This window comes from Saimiri boliviensis, chromosome 2 (genome assembly GCF_048565385.1).
Source record: "Saimiri boliviensis isolate mSaiBol1 chromosome 2, mSaiBol1.pri, whole genome shotgun sequence".
Lineage (NCBI taxonomy): Eukaryota > Metazoa > Chordata > Mammalia > Primates > Cebidae > Saimiri > Saimiri boliviensis.
In genome coordinates, this window is record NC_133450.1 from 216131263 (window position 1) to 216152820 (window position 21558).

General features: G+C 46.9%; 1 protein-coding gene across 7 annotated transcripts in view; it reads right to left on the minus strand.

The window, feature by feature from the left end:
• The window catches only part of DENND1A (DENN domain containing 1A), a 546222-nt gene that overhangs the window by 39568 nt on the left and 485096 nt on the right, over positions 1 to 21558 (minus strand). For all 7 annotated transcript variants that reach the window (XM_074395320.1, XM_039474808.2, XM_039474809.2 and 4 more), the window contains one exon: positions 19177 to 19308. In XM_074395320.1, coding sequence (XP_074251421.1) covers positions 19177 to 19308 — 132 coding nt within the window. The remainder of the gene's footprint in view (positions 1 to 19176; positions 19309 to 21558) is intronic.

Sequence of the window (21558 nt, forward strand, 5' to 3'; positions counted from 1 at the left end):
GGGCCACTGTTTTCTGGCACTTGCTATGTACCAGGACCTGTGCTAGGAGATCTACATGCAAGGTCTCTATTGATCTCAGAAACCTGCAAGAAGGTGGAAGATGAAGAAACTGAGGCCATGTCACTCAGTGACTTGCCCAGGCCAGGCCTGACAGCTAACTGGTGGCAGAACCAGGAATGAAGCCCAAGTATGCCTGACTCCAAAGAAACCCATGCTCCTCCCATGAGACCTGACATACAAACAGCAGAAGGAAGATGTTAAAACACATCCCCTTGGGGTCGAGGAGTCTCTTCTCACTCCCTGGGGAGTCTACCCTCTGACGTCCTTTGAGTTTTTTGTCCTGCCAACTCTGTTCTGACCACACAGAAAGGGTTGTCTTTGCAGCCGCCTGTATTTCACGAGGCCCGTGTCCCTACTCGATGAGAATTTGCTCAGTACATTTAAGGGCCAGGGCCAGCTCAGCAAAACCAGGCTAATTTATCATCTCTGGAATGATGTCCACCCCAACAGGATGCAACAAGAAAATCAGAATCATTCTCCTGATTTTGCAGAGGTCCAGATAGGAGTGCGCAGCACCCTTTAGAAACGGAGGCTAGGACTCCTCTCCTAGGCCAGGCCGCCACGAGCCTCCAACTGTTCTCCCTGCCACTGGCAGCCCAGGGGAGCTGCTCCCGCCCCTGTCCGCAGCAGGCCATTCAAGACACGGTCCTTCCCCAAGTAAACCCCACCACAAACAGCCCTTTCTTTCCAGCCGGCCCCCATGGGCCATGGCCCTTCACAACACACGTGCTGAGCCTATAAGCCCTTCCCTCACTCGCCCACCTGACTGATTCCTGTTCATCCCTCGTGACTCTGTTCCCTTCCCCGAGAAGTCTTTCTCTTCCTGGCTCACAAAAATTGGGCACTCCAACCTCTGTCCCTCCCCTAAGAGGATGAGTCCTGAGGGTTCACATGTGGCTCCTGGCACAAGGCCTGGCATGTGGTCAAGTGTGAAGTAAAAGCCTGCTCAAGAGTGGGGAAGCAGCATCAAACTATCAGTGAAGCCACTGCCCAGTGTCTGAATAATGCCAGACCAGCCAGTCTTCCTCGTCCCCATCATTTGAGTTACTCTGTCCACAAGACTGGCAACATTTCTGCCATGCTTCTGAGCGGGAAAAACTCTCTACTTAAGAGGTTTCCTAGCCTAATGGGTTAAGCCCCAGGGCCATCCCCAAAAGCAAGAGACTTTTCGAGTGGAATGCAAACATGGAAGCAACGGGAAGCTTAGATATGAAATATCCCAAAATTTCCCTAGTGTGTCTGTTAAAGAAAGACAGTCAGGTTCACTAGACAGAGGGGGCTTTTTTTCCCCCTTCCCTCAGAACAAATGGATGGAGAACCTGGTTTTAAAATTCCTGGACCTTGGAATACATTTCTATCTGTGTCAAAGTCTACCCATCCACCGCCTCAGCAGAGTTTAAAATCCTAGCTAATAGGTTAACAACTGTTTTTCTTCAGCTTCAAATGAAGAATATCAGAAGGCTGGGGGAATATGCGGCTCTCCAATTTGTACGGACTGCACACAGCTCCCTGCAATGTGTGTTTGACAGGACTGACATTTTGTACCGCTGTGAGATGGGAAAACGTGTGACATTTTTATTCATGGTGGCGTACGCCCTTGTAATGATCAGCTCTGGTCGATGTGCTTACCGCAGCAGCCCCTGAGCCCTCGGAGAACAAACAGGAACCCAAGGTGCCAGCAGTTCGACTGCCTTATTAAACACCGCCAGGATCCTAACGAAGACCAACTGCTGGAAAATCTCACTGTCAAATCCTCAAGGACATTGTCAGCGCACAGCTAACTGCATATATTTTTCATTTAAAATACTGAAATCCAGCATTGTGCCATTACAACCGAGGGGAGGGGCGCCCACTCCAGCGGCCATTCTGTCAGCTGCTTCTTTGGCGCTCCAGATGCTAGAGCCAGATGCCCGGTGGAGTTCAGAGCTCAAAAAGGGGCGGCAGAGACAGGGCACTGACTTCCAGAAAGCCCAGCCTTGCCTTCAGGGTGAATGGCTGAAAGTTACAGGGCTCGGGTAAGAGTCCCCTGGAAAGGCAACTCACTGGCTCCCTTCGCAAGCCTAAGTCAATCTGCATAACGAGATCTCTTCCTCCCCCAGCCAGCCCTCTTCCTGGAGGTGCAACCCATTACGTCCTGCAACTTGGCGCTAATCAGCCTTCTGCTTGGCGGTAGACCTTAAGACATCTGCAGGAACACATGGCTGCGGTAGGTTTCACACCTTGGCAGAAAAGCTGTGTGTCAGGGTGCCCACCTGCAATCTCACCACTTGCCTCAGTTCAAAGGCCTCAAGGTCAGCGTGCAGGAGGACCCCCTCCCTGCGATGGTCATTTCTAATGCGGGTGCACACTGATGGATGGAAGCCAATCACTTGGCAGACCCTCGAAGCTTTCCGTGGTTGTTAAGCTAGGTGCTTTGGTTATGGCCGCACACACTTATGTATGGGATATATTTATTTTGTAAATATGCATTATTTATACAGTACCTCTATTTCCATACTCCAGCCCTGATGCGCCAAGACACACACTACTATTTATTTAGGGGTCCTTGGCATAACAGGCCTAACAAGAGGCCCGTGTGTGGTTCTTGCAAGTTTGCAACAAACCGTAAGTGGTTGGCTAAACAACGGGATGTTCTCCATCCATCACAGGCACAGGCTTGCATTTTAAGGGGCTGCCCATAAAGTTGGTTTAGCATAATATTGTACATCATCCTTGGTGGAAATGACCTGGGGGCTGAAGAGCTGGCAACCTGGAGGGAAGGAGCCATAACATTCCATACCCTAGGCTGAGGAGAGGGGGTGCAGTAAGTTATGGGTATTTTGGTGCTTACAGCACCCTCGGAGAGTATAAAAAGGAAGGTGGTTGGTAGACAGCCCCGGGGAAAATGCAAGCACAGTGAGGGTCGGGGGAGCTGTACCATCTTTTCTTCAAGCAGGCTGTTCTGCCCCTGAGGAGAAACTTCTACTCTGGGCTGCTGAAGGAGGTGTCCATCAACCCTGCAAACCCCAAGGGACATCCCTTCCTCATGGACTGCACTTCAAGCCTCACTGGAGAATGCCGGCTGGATGAAGAGAAACCGCCTGCGTCCAGCCCCGTGCCATTCTATGATGAACTCCATCGCTCCCATGCAGGAAAGCCGGCTACCTGCTGAGTTCTGTCCTTTGAGTCTCCTAAATGCCTCTCGGATCATTTTCTCATCTTCCCGCCATAAGCAGTGTCCCAGATCAGGCTCCTACCAGACCCGGCCTGAGCAATGTTCTTGGCATCATCAGTGGTCTCTTTGCCTCAACTACTTCCATTCCTTTCCACAGTGATCCAGCATAAATGTTCCCAGCTGCCATTTCCCTCAATACAACCTCTCATTGGCTCCAAGGCACCTGTGGGATAAAATTCAAGCTCCCCTACCCCTGAGAAGAGTCGGGAGAGCCCAGGTTCCAGCATCAGATAGGCCTGGTTTTTAATTCTTGCTCTGCCACTTACTGTGTGACCTTGGGCAAGGTGCTTAACCTCTCTGAGCATCAGCTATCTTGGGATCATCATAAATGCATCAGTCTTAGAGGGCTGTTGAGAAGATTAAGTGAGACAACACTTGTGAAGGGGCTTGGCTGAGACATAGGTGGTCTACATTGTAACGAAAACCCCTCAGTCCATCGAACCCCTTTTTACTCTCCATCTCTTGGTTAGTCCTTGCCCTCTCGTCCTCTGGGCACGGCCAGATTAATAATTTCCTTAGCCTGAAGGCACTGCCGGCTCTGCCAGGGCTAGGGACTGATGGTGGATGTGTGCGACAAGCAGCCTCTGGCACAGCACTCCTGCGGCCATGGGGCGGGGACTCCCCGCGCAGCCACAGACACAGAGCTGACTCTCTCAGAGGATGTTGCTTGTGGGATATAATTTATTTTCAATATTTTATGTTTTATTTCCTCTTCCCTACTGCGATAAACTCCCTACCTTTGGCACAGAAAATTCTAATCTGAGAAAATGTCTCCTCTGGCCTCGCTGAATCCAATTTCCTGCTCTTATCCTGTTGGGCTCAATATCTCCCTGGCAGGGAGCTGGATTCTGAGCAGCTCCGACACAGACCTTTAAAGAAGTGCTGTTTGTAGGCTCTGGTCAGCCCTTTGGCAGAGAAGCCCCGCTGTCACACTGCTGACGGAGGATCCTCGGGGGACTTAGGATCCTGTCTCTCACAACCCAGTGCCGCGTGCAGGGATTCTAAAGTGTGTGCAGGCGCCGCAGAACAAGAGCCACTGCCTTGCGCTGGGTTTCTTCTGCTCTGCTGACTGACTGGCTGGCCAAGGGCACAGGGAGTGAGCGGACCCAGCCTTGCCTCTTCCCCACTTCACTGCCTTTCCTGCCTGCACTCACTTACCACTTGGTCACTCCGTAAACTCATGGGGCAGCCTGTCTGTGCCAGGCCCTGTGAGGGTGCCAAGGATACAGAGAGGAGGCCAGTTCTGTCCTTTTCTGGGCACAGAGTGTAAACGTACCCCCAGCAAGTCAGCACAGGGACAGTGCTGACTCATATCAGCAAGGGAATGACAGGGCTTGGAGAAGTTGCGGGAGGGGTGGCTTGTCTAGGGAAGGGGGTGCTTGAGCAGGGCCCTGAAGGGTTGGGAGGATTTTGTCAGGTGGAATAGAGGAGGAAAATCACTCCTGGTCGCGGAGATGGTAGGGGCTGATTCATCTCTGGGTCCCCCAGTGCAGATGCCCATGAAGAGATGGTGAACAAATAAATATGAGGTACCAGGGACTAGAGAAGAAGGGACCCTGCCCAGGGCAGGGGCACTTGGCACAGTCTTGCAGGGTGAGCTGGAACTGCCAGGATTGGAGGATGGCAGGAATCTCCAGCCCAGAAGGCTCAGCTGTGGTCAGGGCGGGCTTGGTAGGGGGAAGATGGGGATTTCTGGCAGGGAGGGTCCTGGAGCCTGGGTATGGCCTCTTGATGATACAGGCAAACCAGTGATCAGGGAGAGAATCCTGGAGAGGCATCCACATTTGGGAGGCTGCAGGGCCAGCCTATCTCAACATGCACTGATGTTTTCTGATGCCCCCTGTGCCTCACAGACCAGTCGAGAAGAGAGACACCGGACCCCAGGGATATGAGGAATGTATGGGTACAGAGGGGTTGACACCTTGGTGGAACTGGGGTGCAGCTGGTTTGGGAAGTCCAAGGGCTGACTAAGACAGTCTAGCAGCTGAAGCTTGTGAAACAGGAGTGAGCTAGAAACAGAAACCTGGAGCTCCCAGAACAAAGGTACTGCTAGAAACCACAGGTAGAGCGCCTTGTGCCTCCTAAGGGAGTGTAGAGTTAGAGGCAGGGCAGAGCCAGGGAGGAGCTCCATCTAAGGGAAGGGAGGACTAAACATGCATCCTAGGTGCAAAGCCTAGCGCACACCTTCCTCTCTGGCTGGACTCTATACTTCAATCAATCAGCTGTGTTGCAGCCAGCCTAGTTTCTGTTCCTCTTCGTGTATTTTAGTTGAGCCTTTCTGGAGACCATAACTTGTGCCAAAGAAATGACTTAAAAGGTGAGAAATGTCTATTGCAACTAGCTTGAGAAAGCAAGTGGGGACTGCCTGGACCAGGCGCAGACCCTTAACATGAAATCAGCTGCCACCTCATGGCAGGACAGCCTGGAACAGCCACCTTGTTTAGCTTCTGTGATTTGGTTCTCTCTCCGCATCTTAGAAAGAAAAGCTCTCTGCCGAGTCTTTGAAGCAAGGGTGTTAACAGAACATTCCCTCTATTTTACGGTGATCTCCAGCAAGCTGGCCGCGAGGAGGTGACGGACACCTCCTGAGAATGCTGGTGGGGAGACCACCCCGAGGACCAAACTCGTTGGAGTTTAGAACAAACAAAAAGCGGACTTGGAGATGCCCTACTACATGTTCACACAAGCACAAATCTGGGCCTTTCAACACTACCAGATGGATTCTGTCCATCAGGATTAAGTTGAACCACTCACCACGAGAAAGTCAGAGCCCTCAAGTCAGGAACCGTGTCATTGCCATCTCTGCTTTCACAGATGTGGCACAGAGCAGGCATCAGTGATGATTTGCTGAATGAATGACCCAGGTTCTCAGTTTCTACCCTTCTCCTCTTTTAGCCCAGGGATTGCAGTGGACATTGTCACACTTGAGTCTCCAGAAGCTATCACAGGCAGCTGCAGACAGCTGTGCCCACCCCTATACCCTGGATCCTGCCTCCTTGGTCTGCCATGCACTAACCTGCCATTTCTCTTCTGTCCCTCCTCTAGCTGGTGCTCTGGTTCAGGTCTGACCTTGACTCTTAGCCCTGCATGCTCTCTTGGTTTTAGAATCCCCACAGCTCTGAGTATGAACCATTCTCTGCTGTGAGACAAGTGGATAAAGAGCTGAGACAGTGTCTCCTGTTTGGCTTCTATGCACATTATCAACTTGATCTGCTCTCCCTTCTTTTGGTAATGGCCCCAATTTCCTTTTCAGGAATGACCCCTGAGGTATGTGCTTCAGGTAGGGCCCTACCTGAGGCACACAGAAACCCTTGGCCTCAATAATTGGTTCCGATGGACTTATGATCAAAGTCCAGCAAGTAAATGCCATGCCTTGCGTGGGATTTACTAGGAAGTCACAGTCACTTTCCTGTTGGTCTTGCACCTGGAAGGATTGCAGGCCATAGCAGAAGAGGCAAGGCAATAAACAAAGCAGAAAACCGGGGTCTAGGCTGGGCACAGTGGCTCATGCCTATAATCCCAGCACTTTGGAAGGCTGAGGAAGGCGGATCACTTGAGCTCAGGAGTTCGAGACCAGCCTGGACAACATGGCAAAACCCTGTTTCTACAAAAAATACAAAAATTAACCAGGCCAAACTGAATCCAGCAGCACTTCAAAAACCTATCCAACCCAATCAATGTGGCTTCATCCCCAGGAAGCAAGGTTGGTTCAACATATATAAATCAGTCAATGTGATGAATCACATAAACAGAACTAAAGACAAAAACCACATGATTATCTCAAAAGATGCAGAAAAGGCCTTTGATGAAGTTCAACATTTCTTCTTGTTAAAAACTCCTGGCTGGGCGCGGTGGCTCACTCCTGTAATCCCAGCACTTTGGGAGGCTGAGGTGGGTGGATCACGAGGTCAGGAGTCCGAGACCATCCTGACCAACAAGGTCAAACCCTGTCTCTACTAAAAATATAAAAATTAGCTCGGTGTGGCGGCATGTTCCTGTAATCTCAGCTACTCAGGAGGCTGAGGCAGGAGAATAGCTTGAACCTGGGAGGCAGAGGTTGCAGTGAGCTCAGATCCTGCCACTGAATTCCAGCCTGGTGACCGAGCTATCTCTAGACTCTGTCTCAATAACAACAGCAAAAACCACAACTCCCAATAAACTAGGTATTGAAAAATATACTTCAAAATAATAAGAGCCATATATGACAAACCCACAGCCACTATCATACTGAATGGGCAAAATCTGGAAGCATTCCCCTTGAAAACTGGCACAAGACAAAGATGCCGTCTCTCACCATTCCTATTCAACATAGCATTGGAAGTTCTAGCCAAGGTAATCAGGCAAGAGAAAGAGATAAAGGTATTCAAATAGAAAGAGAGGAAGTCAAATTATCTTTGCAGATGACATGATCCTATATGTAGAAAACCCCATTGTCTCAGCCCAAAAGCTTCTTAAGCTGACAAGCAACTTCAGCAAAGTCTCAGGATAGAAAATCAATGTGCAAAAATAGCTAGCATTCCTATACACAAAGCAGAGAGCCAAATCATGAATGAACTCCCATTCACGATTGCTACAAAAAGAATAAAATACATAGGGATACAGCTATCAAGGGAAGTGAAGGACCTCTTCAAGGAGAACTACAAACCACTACCCAAGGAAATTAGAGAGGATACAAGCAAATGGAAAAACATTCCATGCTCATGAAAAGAAAGAATCAGTGTCGTGAAAGTGGCCATACCGCCCAAAGTAATTTACAGATTCAATGCTATTCCCATTAAACTACCATTGACCTTCTTCACATAATTAGAAAAAACTATTTTAAAATTCATAGGAACCAAAAAAGAGCCCAAATAGCCAAGACAATCTTAAGCAAAAAGAACAAAGCTGGAGGCATCATGCTACTTGACTTCAAACTAGATTACAAGACTACAGTAACCAAAACAGCATGGTACTGGTACAAAAACAGATATTGAACAATGGCACAGAATAGAAAACTCAAAAATAAAACTGCACAACTACAACCATCTGATCTTCAACAAACCTGACAAAAACAAGCAATGGGGGTTGGGCATGGTAGCTTGCACCTGTAATCCCAGCACTTTTGGAGGCAGGGGAGGGTGGACCACTTGAGGATGGGAGTTCAAGACCAGTCTGGCTAAGATGGTGAAACCCCATCTCTACTAAAAATTATAAAAATTAGCTGGGTATGGTGGCATGCATCTATAATACCAAATACTTGGGAGGCTCAGGCATGAGAATTGCTTGAACTTGGGAAGTGGAGGTTGCAGTAAGCCAAGATTGTGCCACTGCCCTCTAACCTGGGCGACAGAGCAATACTCTGTCTCAACAAACAAACAAACAAACAAACAAACAAACAAAAAACATGCAAAGGGTAAAGAATTCCCTATTTACCAAATGATGCTGGGAGAGGTGGTGAGCCATATGCAGAAAACTGAAAGTGAATCTCTTCCTTACGCCACATACAAAGAGTAACTCAAGATGGATTAGAGACTTAGTTGTATAATACGAAACTATAAAAGCCCTAGAAGAAAATCTGGGCAATACCATTCAGGACATAGGCATGGGCAAAGATTTCATGATGAAAATGCAAAAGCAATTGCAACAAAAGCAAAAATGGACAAATGGGATCTAGTTAAACTAAAGAGCTTCTGCACAGCAAAATAAATTATCATCTGAGTACACAGACAACCTACAGAATGGGAGAAAATCCTGATAAGGAACTTGAACAAATTTACAAGGAAAAAACTAACTCCGCTAAACAGTAGGTAAAGGACATGAACAGATACTTCTCAAAGTAAGACATTCACGTGGCCAATGAACATATGAAAAAAAGTTCAACATCACTACTCACTACAGAAATGAAAATCAAAACCACAATGAGATACCATCTCATGCCAGTCAGAATGGTGATTATTAAAAAGTCAAAAAACAACAGATGCTGGAGAGGTTGCAGAGAAAAAGGAACGCTTTTACATGGCTGGTGGGGGTGTAAATTAGTTCAACTATTGTGGAAGACAGTACGGTGATTCCATAAAGATCTAATGCATAAATACCATCTGACCCAGCAATCCATTAATAGTTACATACCCAAAGGAATATAAATTATTCTACTATAAAGATATATGCACATGCATGTTCACTGTAGCACTATTCACAACAGCAAAGACATGGAATCAACCTAATGCCCATCAGTGACAGACTGGATGAAGAAAATGTGGTAAATATACACCATGGAATACTATGCAGCCATAAAAAGAAAAGAGGTCATGTCCTTTGCAGGGACATGGATGGAGCTGGAGGCCATTATCCTCAACAAACTAGTGCAGGAACAGAAAACCAAACGCCGCACATTTTCACTTACAAGTGGGAGCTGAATGGTAAGAACATACAGACACACTGGGGGAATAACACACACTGAGCCCTGTCAGTGGGGGACAGTGAGGGGTGCCAGAGCATCAGGAAGAATAGTTAAGGGATGCGGGGCTAAATACCTAGGTGAAGGGTTGATCTGTGCAGCAAACCACCATGGCACACATTTACCTGTGTAATAAGCCTGCACATCCTGCACACGTACCCTGGAACTTAAAGGAAAAGTTGAAGAAAAAAAATTAGCCAGGTGTGGTGGTGTGTGCCTGTAGTCTCAGAAACTTAGGGGGCTGTGGTGGGAGGACAGCTTGAGCCTGGAAGGTTGAGGCTGCAGTGAGCTGAGATCATGCCACTGTGCTGTAGCCTGGGTGACAGAGTGAGACACTGTCTCAAAAAAACAAAGCAAAACAAACAAAAACAGAAGCAAAAACCAAAAAACAAAAAACTGGAGTGTGATGAACATGACTGGATACCAAGCCATACCTGAAGCTGGTATAAGCCAACAATTTCTCTTTCGGGTCTAACTAAATGTAGACCCTGCTAAATGTATAGGTTGATGCCAAAGTAACTGTGGGTTTGGGGCTAGACTGGCACCTGGTACTCCGGTGCTGACTCCCACACATGCCCAGTTTTTATCCTGCATTCTACTCTCTCACACACACCAGAAAATCATCCAGTGTGCCTTTGGGGTCTGGGGGTGAGTTTGATGCATGCAGCCTACGCCAGGTGCAGGATACCAGCTTAGTTGTCTTGGTTCCAACTGAGGCCCAGAAACATTAAGGACGGCCTGATATCTGTTAGGACACCAGGAACAGCCTCACTTGTGGTCCACCCTCCTGGGATCCTGGGACCTCTGCCCAGGCGGCTGCAATGGCCCTCTCACTACAACCTAGGAAACTGCCATGTTTTCAGCAGAGCGCTGGGCAAGAACTTGAGCTTTAGAATAAACAATGTGGTTTTGAATCCTGTTGCTTCTGACCTCTGTAGCCTTGACTGACCTTCTCTGCAAGGGAGGATACCACCCGAGACCCTCATAGGATGGCTGGGGGGATTCAGTAGGCTAATCTTCTGCAATGGCCTAGCACGATCCCTGGAGCTGGAACAGAGACCCAATTCCTCCAGGTCTCAGGGTGGAGCTTGGTGGGAGGTAAGCAATTCATCTCCATGCCTTTCCCACACTGCTCTTAGACCATCCCAACACCTAGCACATATGGGATGCTCAAATTGACCTTATGGTGCTCAAGTTCTGGAAGGTGGGATGGTATGGAAGGTCTGGAGAAGCGGACTGAGCTTGGCTCCTAGCCCTTCTGCAGCCTACCTTAACTTGGGCTGCACCAAGGTGGTGTAGCTTAGACAGCAAATTACTATTTTGCACCTGGATTTCCACTCGGCTGCTGACATTTCTCAGTTCTTCCACAGCGCATCAGGAGCCCTGGCCTCACTGCACAGCTCTCTGGTCTTCTCCAGCTCTCTATAACGAGAGGAATACCACCTGAGAAGGCCACCCTGAATGCCGAATTACACGGCTCCTGAATGTTCAACTCAATCATTATGAATTTCCAGAATCTGATTTCTCTTTTTTGATTGGCAAGTTTTTCCTACCAAAATTGGTTATGTCTGTTCAAAGGAGCAAACCCCAGCCTCGTTAACCTTTCATTAGAAAGCTATCTTTGGGCCAGCCTGGCCTCTGAAAAGGTGGGTGCGTGTGGAAAGACAGGCCCAGCCAGTCACCCTCGTCAGGGAGACTTGACAGATGCACCACCGATTAGGGGCCACACTGCTCTTGGTCATGGCAGTGAATGAGTTCCAACAACTCTGGACAGCCACTCCACCAGGACGGAAGGCAGGGTAGCGTCACAGTCACCCTACAGTGGGCACAGAGGCTGGATCAGAGCAGAAGGAGCTGGAGGGAGCAGAGTGGGGAGATCACCACCGTAGCTCTGCTCTCTCACACAAAGACATGGATGAGAGGGGAAGAAACAGGGGCAGTGGAAAAGGAGAAATATGCTTTGGAAACAACAGGGTTTGAAAGAGAGGTGTGCAGGGTGTGCTGCCTCATGGACTGTGGGCATGTGGCTGGGATGGGTTGAAAAGATGACTCTGCATTGTAGATTGCAATGCTCACCACCTGGTACCTTCTTCCCCAACCTGCCCCATGGCCCCCGTCTTTCCACATGTTCGACTCAGACTTGGGCAGCATTATCTGCTCTTGCTGCTGCCAGTTACCAGCCTTCTCCCTCTGCCTGGTGACTCTGGGCTTAGGTTTTGCCTCTCCCACCCAGAGGTGTAGGGATGCAGGTCAGCTGCCATGTGTGCATGCAGAGGGCTGCCCCTGAAGGAGTGCGTGTTCTGAGAGCCTAGGTGAAGGCCAAGCAGTGAGTAGACAGGGCTGGGTGGGAGGCAGTGTCAGCAAATGACTGACAGCCAGCTCTACTCCTGCGTGTTGGGGAAAGAGACTGATATTTACCAGTGGTCTGTGTGCCAGCGCTGAGCTAGGTACTAAAGGCAGTATCTCATTTAATCCTTATAGCAATCTGTGATGTGGACTCCTCTATAGATGAGGAAACTGAATTTCACTGAGGCTAAGTAACTTACTGAAGGTCACCAGTTAGTGGGTGGCACAGCTGAAACTAAAGTCCAGAACTGCCCGATTCTAAAACCTGTGCTTCATCCACTCTACCTCACTGTATCCGGCAACTAACCTACATTTGCCTCTGAGCAGGTACATCTTGGGGAAGATTATATTAGCTTTCTGTCTTCTCTACAAACGGATCTTAGGTATGTGTGAGGCTATGTGTGTACATGATGTGTAATGTTTTTACAAATACCATTTGAAAGTAAGTTTCAAGTCTCATGTTACTTCGCCCCTTAGACTTCAGCCTGCATCTCCAAGGAATAAAGATAAACCCCTATGAACCAATTACACTAACATTAATCCCATATCATCATCTAAATATTCCAGTCTATCTTCTAATTTTCCAACTTTCCCAAGAAAAGTCTTTAAAGCTTTTTTTTTTTTTTTTAAAGAATAACCCACGTTAGGGTCACACTTTGCACTTGGTAATGTATCCTAGTCTCTTTCACAGATAAAATCTTTACGCCTCATTTATCCTGTTGCTTGCCTCACTTGATGTGACTCAAGGGATGACGGGCCCTTCCCTTCTGACCGCTTTCTCCACTGTGCTGCTCCTGCACAGCTCTGCCTATCCTTGGGATACAGAAAAAGGGAGGGTCCCAGTCTCCTGCCTCATTCCTCTCCATTCCCTTCCTGGGGCACATATGGGGAGTGCCTCAGGACTGACCTGAGGAACTCATCAAAACAAAATAAAATGAGAGGATCTAAATTTCTACAATACAAGGCTGTTTCTATTTGGAAACAAAATTCTATTTTTTTTTTTTTTTTTTTTTTTTTTGAGATGGAGTCTGTCGCCCAGGCTGGAATACAGTGGCATGATCTTGGCTTACTGCAACCTCCACCTCCCAGGTTCAAGCGACTCTTCTGCCTCAGCCTTCTGAGTAGCTGGGACTATAGGAATGTGCTACCACACTTGGCTAATTTTTGTATTTTTAGTAGAGACAGGGTTTCACTATGTTGGCCAGGCTGGTGTTGAACTCCTGACCTCAGGTGATCCACCTGCCTTAGCCTCCCAAAGTGTTGGGATTCCAGATGTGAGCCACCATGCCCAGCCTCACTTCAAAATCCTTCTTTACGGAAAGTGAATTTGGAAATAGTGACCACTAAAGGAATGTTCATTTTTCTTCTTCAAATGAATTAGAAGTAAAAGCATAGCAACAGAAATGAAACAAAATAACTTGCTGAACGTACAGTGAGTGCTTCAACAACAATCAATTATTCCTTAATTTAAATATCCACACCAATAATAAAACCCCAGGAAGTGTACTGACTGCCAGCTCAGTGCCAGGCCCTGCAGTGGACTTTCTGGTAGGAAGATAAGCATCAAAGAAACAATTGTGAGGCTGTGTGACAAGCGGTATGTGCAAAGTTCTGGGGTAGCACGAAGACAGGAGTAACTAACTCTTCCTAGGGGAGTTGGAAGAATTTCCTGGGAGGTCTGCTTTGGGGTTGAACAGACAGGTCACGAAGCGGGCTCGAGGGTGAAGATGGAGTCTTTAGGAGAGTCTGGGAGCAGGTGTGAGGCGGCCACTAGTGCATGCTGACAGTGGACCCCAGCAAGGCCACATGGGGACTACAGGGAGTGTCAGTTAGGGGTGTGTGAAACCGTCTAGGTGAGCGATTATGCTGCCTGTACCACAGCTGTGGCAAAGGTGAGAGAGAGGAGAGGATGAAGCAGTATTCAGGGGGCAGAAGGAGAGGATCTGGGAAGAGGGAGGGTGGAGCCTGGCTCTGGATGGCCAGCTGTGTCATTCACTGGGGCGGGAGATGGAGGAGTGAGCTTGGTGGGGAGTGTATGTTCAGACCAGAGGCCTGGGCTGTGCAGTATCCTGAGAACATGGGAGCACCTGCTGGAAGTGGTGGGGAGGCAGTGGCTGAACTGAAGGGAATCGTGTGAGGCTTCCAAGCTCAATGGTGCAGGAGTAATCTCTCAGGGAACTCAGAGCCAAGGGTGCTGAGAAGGCATTTGCTGGCTCGGCATCTTCTCCAGTCTAGCATGGGATTGGCACTAAATGATCTGGCTCATGCCCCTGATGCCAGAATTCTCCATACGCACGGACAAGCTGGCAACCACATCCCAAGAGCTATTCGTGGGGCTGCTATCCAGACCTCTCTGCTCCAGTTCCCTGGAAGCCACAGTGGTGCTTGGTTTTGATTTTGGTTTAACCAGCTTTTCAAACTTTACATTAAAGAGGTTTAGAATCCTTTCCTCAGATGGGTGAAGAATAGAGGCAGCACCTTTTAATACATGCTTTTTGGAATCTATCAGATCGGAAGGCAGATTGGAAGATCCTACTTTGTTTGCAGGATCAATCATTTGGGGGAAACATAAGAAGGGGCCCTGGAAGGGGTTTGCTGTGATATTGTTAGGGAAGCCTCAGTCATGGCACCTTAGACTAAGGCCCAGTATCAATGAACTCACACAATCAGGCCATTCTCCCGGATAGGAGGGAGAGCTGCACATGGCCAAGAGAAGCAGAGGTGCTGCTGTTGCTGGCTTTGGAGTAGGAATTAGCTACTTATTCCAGCAACGCTGTCCCAGCGTGCCTCCTCATGTGCACCATGAGTCAAACACCTTCTTCCTCGCCCGCTGATGGCAAAGTCTCAAGTCAGTGCCCACGGGTTTGAAAGCATCTATGACTTGCCCATCTTATTAAATGTAGGGAGCAGAGGAGTTTCCACAGGGGGTCTCGGGAGGGAAGAGGGTCAAGGCCAGCTCTTACAACCAAGGGGTGCCCAGGGCTGCTGGGGAAGACACCACTCCCTCACTCCTTCTATAGCCCTGGGAAGGAGGGAGCTTCCATTTCCTCCCTGAGGAGAGAAAACCAGGGGGGAATCCTTTACTTGGCCTAGCACCCTCTTGCTCAGTCCTGCCCAGAGGAAGAGGAGAAGGAATGCCTTCCCGGGAAGTCTGGGAGAAGGAACTGAGCTCCATCACCCCTTCCAGCTCCCTCCTGGGGAGCAGCCAGTGCAAGGCCCTCTCTCAGCTCCTCCTTGCTAGGAGTTTATGGGTAGCTCCACCCTGGCGAGACCTGCCTAGAGAAACGCAGTCTTCACATTTTCAGGTGACGCTTTTGCAACATTTGGCCTCAGGTCTGATGCAATATTCTCCTTTTAGGCTTATCAATAAACACAGCTGGCACTTTTATCTCATTTGACTGTCCCCTGGGCTTTGTTTCCCCAATGACACTAAACTTGATTGGGGAAAATAGTAATTGAAAGCCTCTCTAAACTGCAACATCTTCCAAGGCAGGAACAAGCATTCTCAAGTTGATACTTCTGCATTCTTAAAGAAACTACAGTGATCAGGAGGCAGACGCTAACTAAAAATCTATTTACTTTCCTCCTTACAAGCTGAGTGACCTAAAATACGTCTGCTTTAGAAAACAAACGAATTATTAGGGAGTTCAGTTTGTTGACAAAATAGCTTTTTTGTTTTGAGACAAGGTCTCGCTCTGTTGCCCAGGCGGGAGTTCAGTGGTGCGATCTCAGCTCTCTGCAACCTCTGCCTCCTGGGTTCAAGCGATTCTCCTGCCTGCTGGTATTACAGGTACACGCTACGACACCCAGCTAATTTTCGTATTTTTAGTAGAGACGGGGTTTCACCATGTTGGTCAGGCTATTGACAAAATATCTTTTAATTATGGTCCGACTTGGGACTCTGAAGTGGACTAACTATGACTATGCAGCGGACCTGGAGAAAGAGGGAGGGGCCCTGGGAGCGGGGCCCTGGGAGCGCCTGGAGCCCACTTCCCTCATTGTCTTTATCGCTCCAACTGGGCCTGTCCATCTGCTGGTCTGTCTTATCATTATGTCCCGCAATGGTGGGGACTGAGAACTTATTTATCTTATACATGGTAGGTCTCAATAGATAGATGAACGGATTCATGCCGAAATGGAGGAATGGTCACAGCCTGCAAGGAGGAACTCCACTCGGACAGAGGGCAAGGCAGCACAGGCACCGGCTTTGCAAGGTGGAGAAATGAAGGCAACAGTCTCAACGGTCTCCATCCCCACTGGCAAGCTAAGTGTTCTTAAAGAATGAAATCCACAGAAACACAGATCCAAGGCAAGAATTTTTTTGAGGTTAAAATAGGTGCTCTCTCTGACTGGTTAAGATGATTTTGCCCAGGGTGGGGTACAGCAGCTTTATAATAGGTGTATCACATGGCTGCAGTTCCTGCTTGGTTTGAGAGCTGGTGTGGACTTCAGGTGGGCTGTCCGGGCTTGGGGTTCTAAGCTGGTGAAGTGGCCTGGGCAGGTTCCTTCATGATTCTGACTCCAGCTCAGTAAAATGGGGCTAATGGTCCCTTCCTCAAAGGGATATGGTGGAGACAACAAAAAAAGATACTGAGGAGTCTGTTGGTTCCAAAAAGAGGGAATATACACCACTAGGGCTACATGAGTGCTTTAGGTGATCCACAGGTGAGTACTTAAAATTGTTTCGTATGTTAGAATAAACTTGGACTAGTATATCAAACCTGTAATTTTACCAATGGCATCTCTGAAGATGAGGCTAAGATTGGTGTAGATGTCTGGTCTGAGTCTTGTTTACAGAAAACTATCAAGTAAAAATAACAGTATAGATGGTAACAGAATGTGGTAAAAATTTTTGAAATGAAACTCAAAGCTGTTCTTTGGGAAGAATATCAAGTCCTTACAACTCATGCCTGCCGGTAGCAGGTGCTCTAGAAACGCTACCTGTTACGGTCAACAGTCCATCAAACCAGGGACCCAGGAAAAGACTCAAGGACAACCTACCATGAAGGCAAAGCTGCAAAGAGTTAAAAGAAAGGGGTCCGTGGTTTCCCTGGCACAACCCCCACTCCCCCTGCAGCTAATCTGTCACCTAATGAAGAAGGGGCCGGCACAACTGAGCTAGCTGGCAGTTCACTTACAGCAAACTGATTAAGAATGTTCAACCAACAGCAGACTGTAGACCTTTCCAGAGAAAATAAATAGAGTGTAGACTGTATGCAAATGTGTTTGTCACTTTGACAGCACGTCTCAATTAAGGCATCTCGCGGCTGTGGGTAGGCTCTGCGGCTGCAGCTGGAAGGGAGAGCCCGCTGCATGGCTGATACTAGGGGCTTGACCTTAATCCGCATGCATGCATTAAAAAAAAAAATCCTGCCTTCCTGTACACTTGCATAATGCTGGCAGCCACGTGAGGGAAGTGACAAACGGGGAAAAAAAGCCACTTTCATCCTCTCCAGTTTGCAGACCTGTGAAGGCACAGACAGCTCTTATTTCAACAGAGTTTGGGGTGGCTTTTTTAATTGTTTATCCCCCACCCGTGCGCACACACATACTCTTATTCTGCATTTAGCTGGGAATAACATTAAAGAATCTCTACTTCTGGCTGAAATGGAAAGAAGGTCTTTCTCCATTTCAAATAGGGCCTCCTTTTTTTGTGTGTTTCGAAAATGGAATGTTTAACACCATGAAATCCCTCTCCCCCGCCCCCTCTTTCTCTGTAATGGGCTCCAAACTCCAGTGAGGGGCTCCTTTCATGGGAAGGTTAGTGTGTGCAGGAATGAGGACAAAGGAAAGCAGGAAGCTGACTCTGGAATGCCACGCTGGCGACAACCAGGGGCTGTGCTTTCAGCAAACACAGCCAGGGAACTGGGGTGCGGATTTCTCCAACAGGGCCTGAGCCTGGGGCTGGGGGAGGCGACTCTTCAGGGGTGCGGACACAGTGCAATTTGAAAATACTCATTAACTAAATGAGTATCACCCTGTGGATTCTTCTTTCTTGCATTTCATTTCAATTTTTATAACATTCTTTTAAGTATAAAATCAGAAAAGGGGTGAACCTCCCCAAGTTAAAGATGTATAAACGTATATTATCTGAAAATATTGATTAGAGAAGGGTGACTTTTATGTTCCAACCAACTCGCCCCTTACGGTAATAACCTATAGCAAGAATTTTGTCAGTTCCCTTCATTTCTGAATAGCTCAATGGCTGGTGCATAGTAGGCCCCTGATAAAGGTCTGTTCAAAACAGGAACGTAGGCTTCTAGGTTCTTTACAGGTGGTGAAATAGCGATCACATTTAAGATAAAAACCATAAAGACTTTGAATCATGTATCATCTAATAAATGGCTACAGAACCAGGTGATTTAAAAATAAATAACCCTGCAAATTCCTGCTACAGCCACATCTTGCTAAAAGAGCCATTTCTCATAAATCCCTCCAAATGACGACTTTCACTAACCAAAAGTCAATTCAAGAGATGCAGGAAAGGGTACACAATCCTTTTCAACCAAAAATATAACTACAAGTAGGAAGGGGATGAAAAATTTTAGTTTCTATACAGAGTGCAATGTTTTACTAAAGGGAAAAAAACAGATAATTTTTCAAACGCTCAGGTTGTTGAAAACAGTTATTTAAAGAATTGAATGTGTAGAATTGTAGCACGAGTGTTTACTCTCAGAAGCACAACTCCTGATATTGATTTTCAGGAAGTACATTAATAAAGAACTCCTAATTGATTTCTTTTTTAAGACTTCGCTTGTTGCCTTTTATTTGAAGGTGCAAAGAAGGGCCCGGGATGCTAAAGTGTTCTAATGAGATGCTTAGCTAACAGAGGCACCTTAGGCAGAGTGCCTTGGCGTAGGGGAGGCATCAGTGCATCTAATGACTTCATTCAACATCCAGCTCATTTATGACCTCAGCCATGCTGTCTCCTCCAAGTTTTAAAAATTTGCCTCCAAAATGTGTTTACATCAAATAAACATTTAAAGATGTGAAAACCTCCATGGAGCCGCACTGCCAGAGAGAACTGAAATGCGAAACTGACTGCTGCATGTGCTACAGCTGCTGCTAAAAACGAAATCCGAAAAACCAAAATGGACACCTAGGAGGGCATGGTACACACCTGTCCAAAGTGGACTGTGATTGGCCGCCGGTCTTCTCGGAGCTTGGGGTCCTTGGCCTCCACCAGTGGGGAAGGTGCAGTCTTCGGCAGCTGCTCTTCGGGAGTCGGGGCGCAGCCATTCTCGGCAATATCCTGCAGGGAGAAGGATGGTCCGAGGTTGGCCGTGGAGTTCTGGCACCTGTGCTCCCTCTCACCCCACAATGGAGAGGCCTGACATGCAACTCTCTCCGTGACATTCTGAGCCTGTCCTCCTGATGAACATGGAGGGAATGGATGACTAACTTGGCTCTTTGACTTTTAAGAACTAGAGAAACCAACACCATCCACGTTAAATTATAAAGATTAACATAATAATTCACAACAGTGAGGAAAACAATTATTATGGCTCATCCTACTCTCTTACACGGCTATTTTCATTTTTATATATTCATTTTGTCCACATGCAGACATTTAAAAATTACTTGCAATCACAGCTCGTACATAATTTTATATCCTGCTTTTTCCTAATATATTATAAGCATTCTCATGTTGCTACAAAGTCATCACAAAAATTTTACTGAATGCATATATCATTGAGCAGATATACAATAATTTAATACACCACGAATTCAATATTCCACTACTATTGGGCATTTAGGATTCTTTCTATTCTTTTTCATTGTTTTTTAACTTTTGAAATACCAGTGATAAATACTGCAGTTTTTCTTTCTTTCGTATTATTTTTTTATGGAAATTCCCAGGAATGAAATTACTAAGTCAACAGATATAAACATTTTCAAGGCTTTTTATTCATTCTATCAAATTGCTTTCCAATTTACACCAACTACCAGCAATGGATGCATTACCAGTTTCACGGGACTTGTAAGCGGTATCATTTTTAAAATGTATCGCTAATTTGAGAGGTGAAAAATTAGACCTCATTGTTGCTTTAATTTGCATTACTTTAATTATTTGTGACTATGGACACTTTTTCCACATTTGTTTACTGATGATGTTGCTGTTTGTGAATAAGATGTGTTCGTTCCTACCCTTTCCTACCCCTAATCTTTATCTTCAGGAAAAAAAAGGTTGAAGTCTGAATCAGGACTCTGACTTGGGAAACATTTAGGGACCAAAGAAATCTTTTTAAATCCAGAAATTTACATTTAATTTGTGTTTCTGATGAATGAAGTCAAATTACCAGGAAAAGAAAAACCCCAATATGCAAAAGGCAGGTCATGGCTCTGGTAGCTGAAGCTGGCAGCTGACTGTACACATGGGTTATTGGAAACATGGATGAGCTCACTCAAGCAATAAGGATCACGTGTTTTATTGAAGTGAAGGAAATTGCTTAAATCTTCATTGGAACACAGCAGAAAATATGTGTACAAATAAATACCATTTAAATAATCATTTTTCTTACCAAATAAAAATATCTCACAGCCAGAATTAAATAATAAAAGCAAGATACACATTTTGGTCAAAAAAGCATATACTCTTAATACTCATTAAATTCTGCACATGAGAGACTTGATGCTTGCTTGCTTCTAACTTCTCAGCTAAGACAGAATGGTGGGACATGGAGGAAAGTGGCCCCTTATTGAAAAATAATACATGAAAGAAGAAACATGTATACATCTCTGAGCCTCGGTTTCCTCATCTGTGAAATGGGGCTACAGTAGCACGAAGATTAAAGGAGACAGATAATGTAACCTAAGTGTCAAGAACATTATTAGCTATTCAGTAAATTATAGGAATTATACAACCCAGCCCCCCACCACCAGTATTTGACCTCACACATCCAGCCTCATACCAGCTGGCCTCCTTTCCTACGGAATCAAGGCTGCATGGAAAGGGGAAGTCTTCCCAGTCCTGGGGAAGTCTCTAATGCTTGGTAAATGACAAAGGGAGATGATGACCTCTTGGCTTTACAGGGAGGGCTTGGATCAAGTGGCCCACATTTGATCAGCCAGTCTCAGGCATAGTGATGAAAGAGGTTGTCGACAGCCAAACAGAAATAGCTCTTTTGGAAAGGGGCTGTCCTGAGGTGCTCAGGCCAGATGGAAAAAGAGGGGGAGGGGTTCCGTCTGTGCTAGAAAGCAACAATGGGCAAAAGGGGCATTCTGGACCCAGGTGAAGATCCTCCAGGATAGATATGAGAGAGTGGATAAGGTCAAACATGAACAAATTCACTTTTGGTTTAGGGAAAATTTTGTGTGCAGGTATGTGTGTCTGTTTGTGTTTGGCTGACAACATAATGAAGCTGCAAGGTAACATGGTAAGAAAATATTGGTATTAATAGAAAACTCTAAGGCGGGCGTCCCCAGACTACCGCCCGCGGGCCGCATGCGGCCCCCTGAGGCCATTTATCTGGCCCCCCCGCCGCACTTCAGGAAGGGGTGC